General features: G+C 36.9%; 2 protein-coding genes across 2 annotated transcripts; one reads left to right on the top strand and one right to left on the bottom strand.

Annotated features, from left to right (window-relative positions):
- Window positions 1–5,240: 5,240 nt before the first annotated feature.
- Window positions 5,241–7,813, top strand: LOC122580352 (pentatricopeptide repeat-containing protein At5g39680-like). The gene is given in 3 exon segments (XM_043752623.1): window positions 5,241–7,167; window positions 7,170–7,332; window positions 7,422–7,813. Coding segments are annotated over 2 exon segments (2,070 nt in total). The 3' UTR covers window positions 7,313–7,332; window positions 7,422–7,813.
- Window positions 7,814–8,217: 404 nt separating this feature from the next.
- Window positions 8,218–8,898, bottom strand: LOC122579402 (probable calcium-binding protein CML46). The gene has a single exon (XM_043751574.1). It carries the CDS (start codon window positions 8,784–8,786, stop codon window positions 8,271–8,273), a length of 516 nt encoding a protein of 171 aa, XP_043607509.1. The 5' UTR covers window positions 8,787–8,898; the 3' UTR covers window positions 8,218–8,270.
- Between the last annotated feature and the right edge of the window lie 3,467 nt (window positions 8,899–12,365).

Here is a 12,365-nt window from a genome sequence, read left to right on the forward strand (position 1 = left end):
TCAAATTTCAACAGTTGAATCTTGCATACGAAGGTAGGTGTAACCCTTTGAACCTTTGCTCATGAAACGCACTTAGTCTACTGGCTCTGAGTAGACAGCGATGTCTTTGAACTCGTCTGCCATTTGTGTAGGCGACAATACGCTTCACACAAGACTCTCCCTGACAAAGTCAAGTCCTCATAGTTATGTCCATTATGGTCCTGGACATGCGCCTGGTTCTGCGAGAGCTGTTAAGTATTGTGCCCCCATCAATACCCTAAGAAGCGACCCCACTTCTCTCTCACATAGGTGATTCACCACGTAGGCTACCCGAATCATTAAAAGCCATAGGCTTAACCTTATAACTTGTCACTTTTAGGAATGGACTAGGAAGATTATTATGCCCTATAATAAACTCCCTTGTAACGCGTGGGGTTTTATCAAATCCCCCCACAGTGACCTCGCCAGCTCATACAATTAGGTTTCCTATTGAACTCAGATCTTGGGATCTCCAGTCAGCTGAGTTAGGTTTTCCTTCATATAAGCTTAGCCTTTCATGGGCTTTAGTCCCATTCCCATTGACGACTTCTGAACTAACTCTCTGCTTAAGCCTTTTGTTAGCGGATCCGCGATGACTTCACATAGTCAACAGTGATAACTCCTGTAGAGATTAGTTGTCGTACTGTATTATGTCTACATCTGATATGTCTATTCTTACCATTGTACATTGTGCTATGAGCTCTACCAATTGCCGATTGGCTATCACAATGTATACATATGGCCGACACCGGTCTAGGCCATCTTGGTATATCCTCAATAAACTGACGTAGCCATTCTGCCTCTTCACCCGCTTTATCTAAAGCGATGAACTCTGATTCCATCGTGGATCTAGCAATAACCGTTTGCTTAGACGATTTCCATGATATGGCTGCCCCTCCAAGTGTAAACACATACCCACTTGTTGCTCTGGAATCATTCGTGTCAGATATCCAATTTGCATCACAATGTCCTTCAATTACTGCTGGATATCTGCCATAATGCAAGCCATAATCACGAGTGTACCTTAAATACCGAAGTAACCTGATCATACAGTTCCAATGACTTGAACTTGGGTTACTTGTATATCTACTTAGCTTGCTAACAGCATATGCCAAGTCTGGTCTTGTACAACTCATCAAATACATTAAGCTGCCAATAATTCTTGAGTACTGTAATTGTTCAACTGGCTCTCCTCTGTTCTTCGCAAGATGTTGACTCGTGTCAATAGGAGTCCTTGCTACATTAGAGTCATTTGCATTGAACTTCTCAAGTATTTTGTCCACATAGTGGGACTGACTTAAAACAAGTCCATCATGGGTTCGTGTGATTTGAACCCCTAAAATCACATCTGCTAAACCCATGTCTTTCATGTCAAACCTTGCCTTTAGGAGATCTTTTGTAGACTTTATCATTTTGTCATTACTTCCAGCAATGAGCATATCATCTACATATAGGCACAAGATGACATATCCATCTGGTATGTCTTTCACATATACACACTTGTCACATTCATTGATCTTGAACCCAGACTCAAGCATGACATTATCGAATTTTTCATGCCATTGTTTGGGAGCTTGTTTTAATCCATACAAAGACTTAACAAGCTTACACACTTTCTTTTCTTGCCCAGGAGCAATAAATCCCTCAGGTTGCTCCATGTAAATCTCTTCCTCAAGATTTCCATTCAAGAAAGCGGTTTTCACATCCATTTGGTGAACTTCCAAATTTCTAATGGCGGCAATGGCAAGTACCAGCCTGATCGAGGTTATTCGAGTTACCGGCGAATATGTATCAAAATAATCAAAGTCCTTTCGCTGTTTGTAACCCTTGATCACCAATCTTGCCTTATATTTGTCAATGGAGCCATCTGACTTCAATTTCCTCTTGAAGATCCATCGATAACCTAGTGGATTACATCCCGGAGGAAGATCCACTAGCTCCCAAGTATGGTTTTGTAAAATAGAATCTATTTCACTTTTGATGGCTTCCCTCCATTGAGGCCCTTCTGAGGAAGTTACCGCTTCACGGTAAGTTTGAGGTTCACTTTCCACCACATAAGTGTAGAAATCAGGACCGAAAGACTTTTCTGTCCTAGCTCTTTTGCTTCGTCTAGGCTCAATCTCTTCTTCCTCAGGTTGTTCCAGTTCCTCTGGGACTGGCTCATTAGGTGTCTTATCTTGGACACTTTCATTGACTACCCTAGATGAATTTCCAGATTCTTTTGCAACGCATGGAAAGATATTTTCAAAGAATGAGGCATTCCTTGATTCCATTATTGATCCTTTATGTATATCTGGAATCTTGGATTCATGCACAAGGAAACGGTATGCACTACTCTGATCAGCATATCCAATAAAAATGCAATCAACAGTTTTGGGTCCTATCTTTAGGGCCTTAGGTAGTGGAACAGCTACCTTGGCTAGGCACCCCCACACTTTTAGATATTCATAGGATGGTTTCCTTTTCCACCATAACTCATATGGGGTCACATCCTTTTTCTTGTGAGGTATCTTATTCAAAAGATAATTTGCTGATAGAATGGCATCCCCCCACATGTTCTGATTGACACCAGAACTCACCAACATGGCATTCACCATTTCTTTCAAGGTTCGATTCTTTCGTTCAGCCATTCCATTTGATTGAGGTGAATAAGGTGCAGTGAACTCATGTCGTATTCCATTTTGTGAACAGAACTCAGCAAAAGGTGAGACATATTCACCACCTCTATCACTTCGTACAACCTTGATTTTCCTTTCAAGTTGATTCTCAACTTCATTCTTGTAGGCAATAAAAGTCTCAATTGCCTCATCCTTACTTTTCAGTAAGTAAACATAACAATACTTCGTGTTATCATCGATAAACGTAATGAAGTACTTAAATCCATGTCTCGTGGGAATGGATTTTAGATCACACACGTCTGTGTGTATCATATCAAGCGGTTCGGTAGCTCTTTCAACCGATTTAAATGGTGCCCTTGTTAATTTGGCTTCAACACAAGTTTCACATTTGTGATTTGAGTCAATATGAAAATTTGGTATGCTATTCAATTTAATTAAACGACGAATGGAATTAAAATTGACATGACCAAGTCGACCATGCCACATATTAGAAGACTCAAGCAAGTAAGCAGAACTAGTACCGGTCTTATTCATTCCATTGATAGCAATTACATTCATTTTGAACATACCATTGAGGGCATAGCCCTTACCAACATACAAACCATTTTTGGTCAACACGACCTTATCAGACTCAAACACAATTTGAAACCAAACTTATTCAACTGATAACCAGACACAAGATTCTTGCGAATCTCTGGAACATACAACACATTCTGCAGAGTGAGTTCTTTTCCATAAGTCATCTTCAAGATCACATTACCCTCGCCTTTCACATCAGCAGTGGCGGAGTTTCCCATAAAGAGCTTTTCACCATTAGTGACCTCCTTGAAGGTGTTGAACAGATTCTTATCAGAGCAGACGTGGCGGGTGGCACCAGTATCAACCCACCATTCCTTGGTATTAGAACCAACCAAGTTAACTTCAGAGATCATCATAGTGAGATCAGAGACCATAGCTACCAGATTATCCACATCAACCATGTTAGCTTGGCGAGTATTCTCTCTTTTGGGCTGCTTGCATTCATTTGCCCTATGACCAGGCTTGTCACAATTGTAGCAAGTGCCTTGGAATTTCTTTTTCACAATTCCACCTTTGGCTCCAAGATTTGGACCTTTCCCTTTGCCTTTCCTCTCAACCCATCCCTTGCCTTTGTTACCACGTGAAGATTGACCACTTTCAACAACATTAGCCTTTGCTGAGTTTGGGACATAGCTTTGCTTTTGAGCAATTTTGTTGTCTTCTTCAATACGAAGACGAACAACGAGATCTTCAATGGTCATCTCCTTTCTCTTATGTTTGAGATAATTTTTGAAATCAATCCAACTTGGTGGCAGTTTCTCTATCATGCAAGCAACTTGGAATGTCTCGCTCAGTGTCATTCCTTCAGCATGAATTTCATGGAGCATAATCTGCAAATCTTGAATTTGACTGATGACAGTTTTTGAATCAACCATCTTGAAATCCAAGAATTTAGCCACCACAAATTTCTTGGTGCCAGCATCCTCTGTTTTATACTTTCGCTCTAACGACTCCCATAGTTCTTTGGCAGTCTTGATTTTGCAATAAACATTATAGAGCGAGTCAACCAAGCCATTCAAGACATAGTTGCGGCACAAAAATTCAGAATGATTCCAAGCTTGAATCGCGCTCACAGTTTGAGCATCCATTTCCCCTTCAGAGACTTGGGGAGCGGTTTCAGTCAGGAACCTCGCAAGGTTCAACGTTGTCAAGTAAAAGAACATCTTTTGTTGCCAACGTTTGAAGTTTCCACCATCAAGTTTTGGAGGCTTTTCAGCCTGAGTTGCCACCGCAGTAGGCAATGGTGGAACCATCATGGAGGTAACAGAGACAGTAGATGTCATAATCGCAGACATAGCAGGAGCTTCCGAGACACCAGAAGTGGGAATAGCAGAAAACATGGGTTGAGATTCCATTCTGAAAGACGAATAGAACAAGTTAATAACACGAATTGTTATTATACTAGTCTGTTTAAGTTTGTTGGAAATAACAGTATAATAACAATATGTAATTCCTTAAATATATATATATATTTAGAGCTGCATTCGTGTCCGCAGGTCGCGCGTACACGCATTGGTTCAGAGAATTTTGACCCAGAAACCCGTTTTCTGCACCCCCCCCTGCGCGCGGGTAGGAGCCAGAGTAAAACACAACACAAGATCTTGACATAGCTTAGAAACCTCCACTTATAAACTAGTAAAAGTTTATATCCCACACCAATGTGGGACAAAGCTTTTCCAACTCCAACTTATGCACCAAACACATAACTTTGAGACTCGATATCTCATTCACCTTTAACCCAATTTGGACGCATCTTAGTTTGTTACGTAGCCTTGACCAGAGACTACAAAACCCACTAAACGGTTCGCAATATATGTCACACGACTATATATTTATTGATGTCCAAAGTGGTGGAAAAATGCACTTTTTCCCAACATATCCCACTTTCGACAATGTCTTACACGTCAGCCTTTTTATTTTATCATATCACACTTGAAAGTTGAGACTATATGTTTTTCATTGTTACTAATTTATACAAAGTTAATTATTAAAGTCATGACATGATTATTAGCCAAAAAAACAACAATGTCCTCGCTTATACGGCCACCATTGTTTCTCCCGGAGACCATAAAGCGTTTAGCCGGAATTAAAAAACTTAAACTGGGTAAAGTAATTCACGCACATTTGATCGTATCTAAACAACCCCATCATGAAAATCTTCTCGAAACTAATGCTCTCATCGATCTTTACTCTAAATGTTCAAATCTTGACTATGCCCGCAAACTGTTTGATAAAATGCCTCAAAGAACTGTAGTTTCTTGGAGTGTTTTAATGTCTGGTTTTTTCCAGAATGGGTTTGATTTTAATGTTCTTAAGTTGTTTAAATCAATGATTTCGGAAAGTGGTGATGAGGGTATGTGTCAGCCTAATGAGTATATATTTGCAAGCGTTTTTTCGTCGTGTTCTAATGTTGGGGATAGTTGGTTAGGGAAGCAGTGTCATGGGTATGTTTTGAAAACCGGTTTAGTGTATCATCAGTATGTGACAAATGCGGTTGTACGGTTGTATTCTGTGTTGTCGGATGTTGGAGGGGCTTTGGAGGTTTTGGGGTCGGTTTCTGGTTCGGATACTTGTACTTATAACTTGATTTTAAATGGACTTATTGAAATCGGTAACTTGAACGAAGCGTTGGATATTTTAAGGGGAATGGTAGATGAGGGTGTGACTTGGAATAAGGCTACTTATATTAATAGTATGGGGCTTTGTGCTCGGTTTAAAGATTTGAGGTTGGGACGCGAAGTTCATAATCAGATTGTGAAGAGTGATGTTGAGTTTGATGTGTTTGTATGCAGTGCGATTGTGGATATGTATGGGAAATGTAAAGATGTATTGAGTGCTGGGAAAGTTTTTCATATGTCTCTTGATCGGAATGTGGTGTCATGGACGGCAATGTTGGCTGCTTACTCCAAAGATGGGTGCTTTGAAGAGGCGCTAAAGTTATTTATAGATATGCAACGTGAGGGTTTTGCCCCAAATGAGTCTACGTTTTGTGTACTGTTAAATGCTAGTGGTGGTTTATCGACTATAGGATATGGATATTCATTGCATGCACTTACAGAGAAAACAGGATTTAAGGGTCATAAGAATGTTGGGAATGCTATGATCGATATGTACTCAAGGAGTGGTGACATTGAAGCTGCAAGGAAAGTATTTGATAGTATGACTAATCGTGATGTTGTTACGTGGAATACAATGATAAATGGATATTCGCATCATGGTCTTGGTAAAAAGTCATTGGATTTGTTTCAAGAAATGTTGAAAACAGATGAAGATCCTAATAATGTGACCTTTGTTGGTGTTCTCACGGCTTGTGGACATTTGGGTGATGTCGAATCAGGGTTTTACTTTTTGAATGAGTTAATGAAAGAAAAGGGTATCGAACCTAGTTTAGAGCATTATACTTCTATTGTTGGACTTCTAAGCAAGGCTGGACAACTGAATGAAGCTAAAAAATTTATGCTATCAACACCAGTCAAATGGGATGCCGTAGCATGGCGTACCTTGCTAAATGCTTGTAATGTTCATAGAAATTATACTCTTGGCATTGAAATTGGGAATACTATTATGGATCTTGACCCTAAAGATGCGGGAACATATACCCTTCTGTCAAATATGCATGCCAAGGCTAATAAGTGGAACGGAGTTAATAAAATCAGTAACTTGATGAGAACCAGGAAGATAAAGAAAGAGCCAGGCTTGAGTTGGTTGGAGATCAAGAACCAAACACATGTATTTGTTTCAGATGACAACAAACATCCTGACTTTGTTGAAATTCAAGAAAAGTTGAAGGAATTGTTTGGTAAGATTAAAGAACATGGTTACGTGGTTGATACTTCTAACGTGCAACATGATATTGAAGAAGAACAAAAAGAAGGTTATGTTGGTTATCATAGTGAAAAACTTGCAGTAGCATATGCACTATTGAGAACACATGAAGGGGCACCAATTCGTATCCTAAGAACTTAAGGATTTGCGATGATTGTCACTCTGCTATGAAGTTAATCTCAAAAGTTACAAATAGAGTGATAACTGTAAGAGATGCTAAGCGTTTCCATCGTTTTCAAGACTGCAGTTGCTCATGTGTAGATTATTGGTGACTAAATTGTTTGCATCACTGGTTAGTAGCGTGACTTGTGGCCATTTATGGAGTTTCTTTTTGGTGCTTGATATATGCTGCCCTAAGATTTAGAGATATATTTTTTTCAGTGTTTAGAGAAAATAGATCCTATTTGGGTTTGCTGAATGATTCAGACGGACTTCATCAATTACAGAGAGGTTGATCTGAGGACCTAGTTGCTTACAGCTCCGTGAACTCAGTGTAAAGGTAACAAAGTTGGTATTAAAGTAGATATTTCAATTCGAGGACTTGAGGTGTCAATTTGATCTCATTATCTGTAAATAGGGTTATATGGGTTGTTTTATATCATAAACGGGTGAAATCAAAATGTGTCAAATACTCAAATGGATTGATTGTCGCCCGAAGGTTGTTGTTAGTGCATCGTCCTAAATCCTTTATTTGAGGTTTAGATTATTGCTGTATTGTAATTAATTAGTTATATTAACACATTCATTGTTTGGAAGGGAAAGGTTATAAATGAGACCCAAGAAAGAAATATTATTGGGTCAACCCGGCTCAACCCATCTGGTGTGCTTTGCAAAAGAGCTTAAGTACGTAATGGTTCAGATCGAGTAATGGTTCAGGCCAAGCTAAAAATGGATGAACTTTCTGTTCATTTTCATATACGGGGTCTAAAAAATAAACAAATACTTTTGAACTCGATTATGACTAATATCATCAGTTTATGGTGCCGATGTAAATTCTAGAAGGCCAAAGTCCTGGTAAAAGTCAAAACGTTTATGGTCTGATTGTCATGTTTGTGATAATAAACTCCTATACATATAATCGAACTAGTTCGCGAAGTTTCTGTCCATGGTGTGTCATATAGGTTGAATTGTTAATCTTGAATACAATTTCATATTCTTAACAAATGAACAATTTAGGTTGATAAAATTACTATATATATAGTACGTATAGATAAAGAGATGGAGTTCAATTCAACAGCAAGTGCCTTCCATGAACTTGACAAACTCATTAAAATCTATTCTACCATCATCATTGTCATCAAACACTCTAATCATCTTCTTGCACTCATCCATGCCTGCCCTCTCTTTCAATCCCAAAGCATAGAGAACTTTTTGCAACTCTCTTGCATCAATAAACCCATCTCTATTCTCATCAAACACGTCGAAAGCTTCCTTCACTTCATGCAACCTTGGCTGCTCTGCTTCAAAAATGTTAAAAAGATCATTAGAAGTTAAATTTTTTGGAAAGTTTTCGTTTTTATTCCTAAAGATACCCAAACTGCTCATCACCATCTCTACTTCATACCCTCGTACGCTTTCGTTCTTAAATGAAGGCAATCTTTTCGGTAATTTGCGTTCTTGAATGTCCTTCTTTTCGACTTGACTCTTGGAGTGGTCAAAGAAAAAACCGATTAGGTGGTAGACAATCATGCTTTGAATGACTTGGGAAAATAAGTATTGGATGAATTCAGCTACCATGGAAGTCATAGTTATTGGTTAATATGTGATTTTATGGTGAAATGAACAAAGAAATATGAAAGTTAGTTAAATGTTACTAAAAGGTTGTGAGTTTGAATGTATGAAGAATTGATATGTGTTGTATTTATGGACATGCATTTATATTTATATATGTAAGTATATGGGTCAGCTGTCAAAAGATGTTGAGAGAAAATGGTTGCAAAAAAATATTGTGATTTAAGTAGAATTTTCAAAGGAAGTTTCTTGCTAATTTCTTGGAGATTTTAAGGTCATGGGGAGGTGGGGACAGATTTGCCTGCTATTTAAGTTGTTTGTTCATATGTATGGTGAATATTATATCTTAAATTCTTTATTACTTTTATGATTTGATTATGTATGGGTTAGGTTGACAACTTGACAATGACATAGTCATGTTTGGAAAGATAAGAAATTACAGGGAAGTTTATATATCAAGTACAATAATTATTTGATTCTAATGCATCTAAAATTATGATATGTGAAGTGAAGTGTTTCCCAAAACATATTCAGTCATCTTTTGGATAGTAATTTAAAAAAGGGTTAAGTCACTGAACAATGTATTTTTCCTCATTTACATGGTTGACCACTGAACTAGATTATTGATATATATCACTCATATACTTTTTAAATTTTTACATAATTTACCAACTGATGATCTTATGACCTGCTATAATAGGTTAATATCATTTTCTTTTTTTTTTTTTTCAAAAATTCATCTCATCAGTTGAACAATAATTTTAAAAGTAGTTTTAAAAATCCATACAAATAACAAAAATTGTATACATATGGAAACCAAATTAAACTGAAACAAATGCAAATCAAATTAAACTGAAACAAACTTCATATATGAAGAGTATGTATCACGTATTATATATCTTGAACAGTATGTATCATATCTTCATATATGAACAACTTAAATTATTTGCATATCTCGAAAATCATATAAATTTATTTCTCAAAGTAAGTAACAACCAGTCAAATCAAATATATATTATTTTCCAAACCCTTAACCGATCCAAGTCTTTAACCCACAAACCACATGATAAACCCTTTATTACTCCTTCGATTGAAAAGGGTAACTATTTGATTTTAATTTGATCAAAGGGATTTGATTGTGCATATTTTTGTGTGTGTCTCTTCAAGTGAGAAGATGTAATTGTTTTGGTTTTTGATTTGATCAAAGGGATCGGCAAGAACTACAAGATAGGAATCTTTAGGTTATGATAGGAGGTGTAATTTTAATCCTTAGTTTATGACACTAATACAAATATGTACTTATTTGAAAGAAAAAGATGAATCTGCTACTATGAGATGAGAGAGAAGCATATATAATCATGAGAGAGAAGGAAGAAGAAGTTAATTTGTTATACCAGGTCATCAGGTTATCAGTTGGTTAACCATGTAGTAATTTGAAAAGTATATGGGTAATACACATATATAATCCAGTTCAATAAGCAACCATATAAATGAGATAAAATACATTGGTCATCCAGTAACTTAAACCTTTTAAAAAAGCGTTTTAGATATGTGATATCAAAGCCATAAAGTCAAATGTTCTTGCTTAACTAGCTTTTAAACAAAAATATATGTTGGAATGATTTCAATTAAGTTGAAAGAGTTTATGAAAACTCTGGCAAACAAATAATATATTGGTTTGGTTTTCTAACTTTGAGAAAGAGAGAAATTAAAACTACTCCTAGTCTATTTGGTGCTTTTGCTACGAAGTTTCCTATTCTTTTTTACTTCTTTTCCACTTTGTTTAGTCCACATTGAATTAAATTTACTTGAAAAGGAACAAAAAACCAAATTTTGTAGTCACCCACTCACCCTTGGATTCTTGTAAAGCATCCTATATATACATAAAGATATAATACAATAACAAATCTTTTTTACCATAAAAGTTAGAAAAAAGGTCATTACTTAGCAATTTCCTATTTGGTTCTTGTCTCTGATTTATTACTATCATTGGGAGTTTAGTTTGGGCAAGAAATTATTTATATTGGAAAGTGACATGATCATAGTCAATAAAATGAGTAAGTAGTGTTGGAATTTTCTCATATGGTGCAATCTATTCAAGTTTATCTTTCCAAATGTTCACATCAAACATGGCTAGTATTATATTTAGCAGCCGGACATGTTCAGTCAATTAGTCGACTAATGATATAAGAAGTTTCAGGTCTAAATTTCTCCAAGTAAATATTTTAAGGTGACCAATCAACAAGGAAAAGATTTGGATATGGTTATGGCCTTACGGGGATATCCCAATTAGATTGCATACATTCGAGTCAAAGATTCGTTTTCATCGAATAACTTGAATTGAAAAAATCTTCATCGAGTATTCACCATCACGTGAAATACATAGATATTACTATTCATATACAAAAAGGATTTATAATTTACTAACACGGTACCTGCGCAATGCGACGGTGGTTATGACAGGAACGGTGTGGTGATGGGGGTGACTGTTGGTGGTGGAGGTGACGTCGAGTGATGTAGATAATTGATGTAAAGGTAATTGATGTAAAAAGTTAATGGAGATATTATAGATAAATGACTGATATTGTAATTTAATCATGAGAAATTATCACAAATCGTCCCTGTGGTTTACTCGATTCGCATTTTCGTCCATGTACTTTTTTTATCACTAAGTGTCCCTGGGCTTTTCCTTTTCATTGCCAGACGTCCCTTCGACAAACGTCTGTCCCTTTTTAGCCGTTAAGCCCCTCACGTGCTTGCCACGTGAGGGTAAATCGTCCATCTGGTAATCACAAGGACTATCTGTGATAACAATATAAAAGGATACAAAACTACTCTTCTTCTTCTTTCTCATCCTCTTTCTTGTTCTTTTTTTCAGCCACCACCATCACCATTCTTTCTTCCTTCCGGATCCAACAATAAATCCACCAAAAAACCTATCACTAATATATGTATAGTATATTAACTAGTATAATAAAAATGGCAATGATTTATTCACATCAGACAAAAACATGAAATTTCTTATAAAGAAATTCATCAAAAATGAATACTCATTTTGAATATCCCATCAGACAAAAACCATTTACAACCACCACAGCCTTTCCATTTCCGAACCTTGTCTTATTCATCATTATCATCACCAATTTAATAATTAGAATTAACAGCGATTGGGTAAAAAGATCAACAAATTTGGGTTCTGGGTTTTTGGATCTAAGTGCTTGAAATCGACGGTCAAAATCTGTGTCAATATTTGATGATGATGATGATGAAGATGATGATAAATCGGGTATGAAATTGGAAGTGGATTTTTATTTCTGTCGTGACGGAAATGAGTTTCTCACCTCTCTTTCTCTTCGCTTCGCCATCCACCACCACCATCCATCCATCCATCGATCTACTTCTTCGGGCTTCAGCGGCCGCCGCAACAGCCATTGACACCGTCGCCGCAATCCATCTATTGATTTCTTTCTTAACTTTTTGATAATTGAATATCTACCATGACCGGATAAAGAGGTAATTTCATATTGATTTTTGGAGGTTGCAGGATGGGGAAGCAAAATGATGGTGAGTAAAAGCGGAATCATCGTCATTTGG

Source organism: Erigeron canadensis, chromosome 8 (assembly GCF_010389155.1).
Source record: "Erigeron canadensis isolate Cc75 chromosome 8, C_canadensis_v1, whole genome shotgun sequence".
NCBI lineage: Eukaryota > Viridiplantae > Streptophyta > Magnoliopsida > Asterales > Asteraceae > Erigeron > Erigeron canadensis.

Coding starts and splice junctions, on each gene's coding strand:
- LOC122579402 (XM_043751574.1), bottom strand. CDS start 8,786: ATGACTTCCATGGTAGCTGAATTCATCCAATACTTATTTTCCCAAGTC.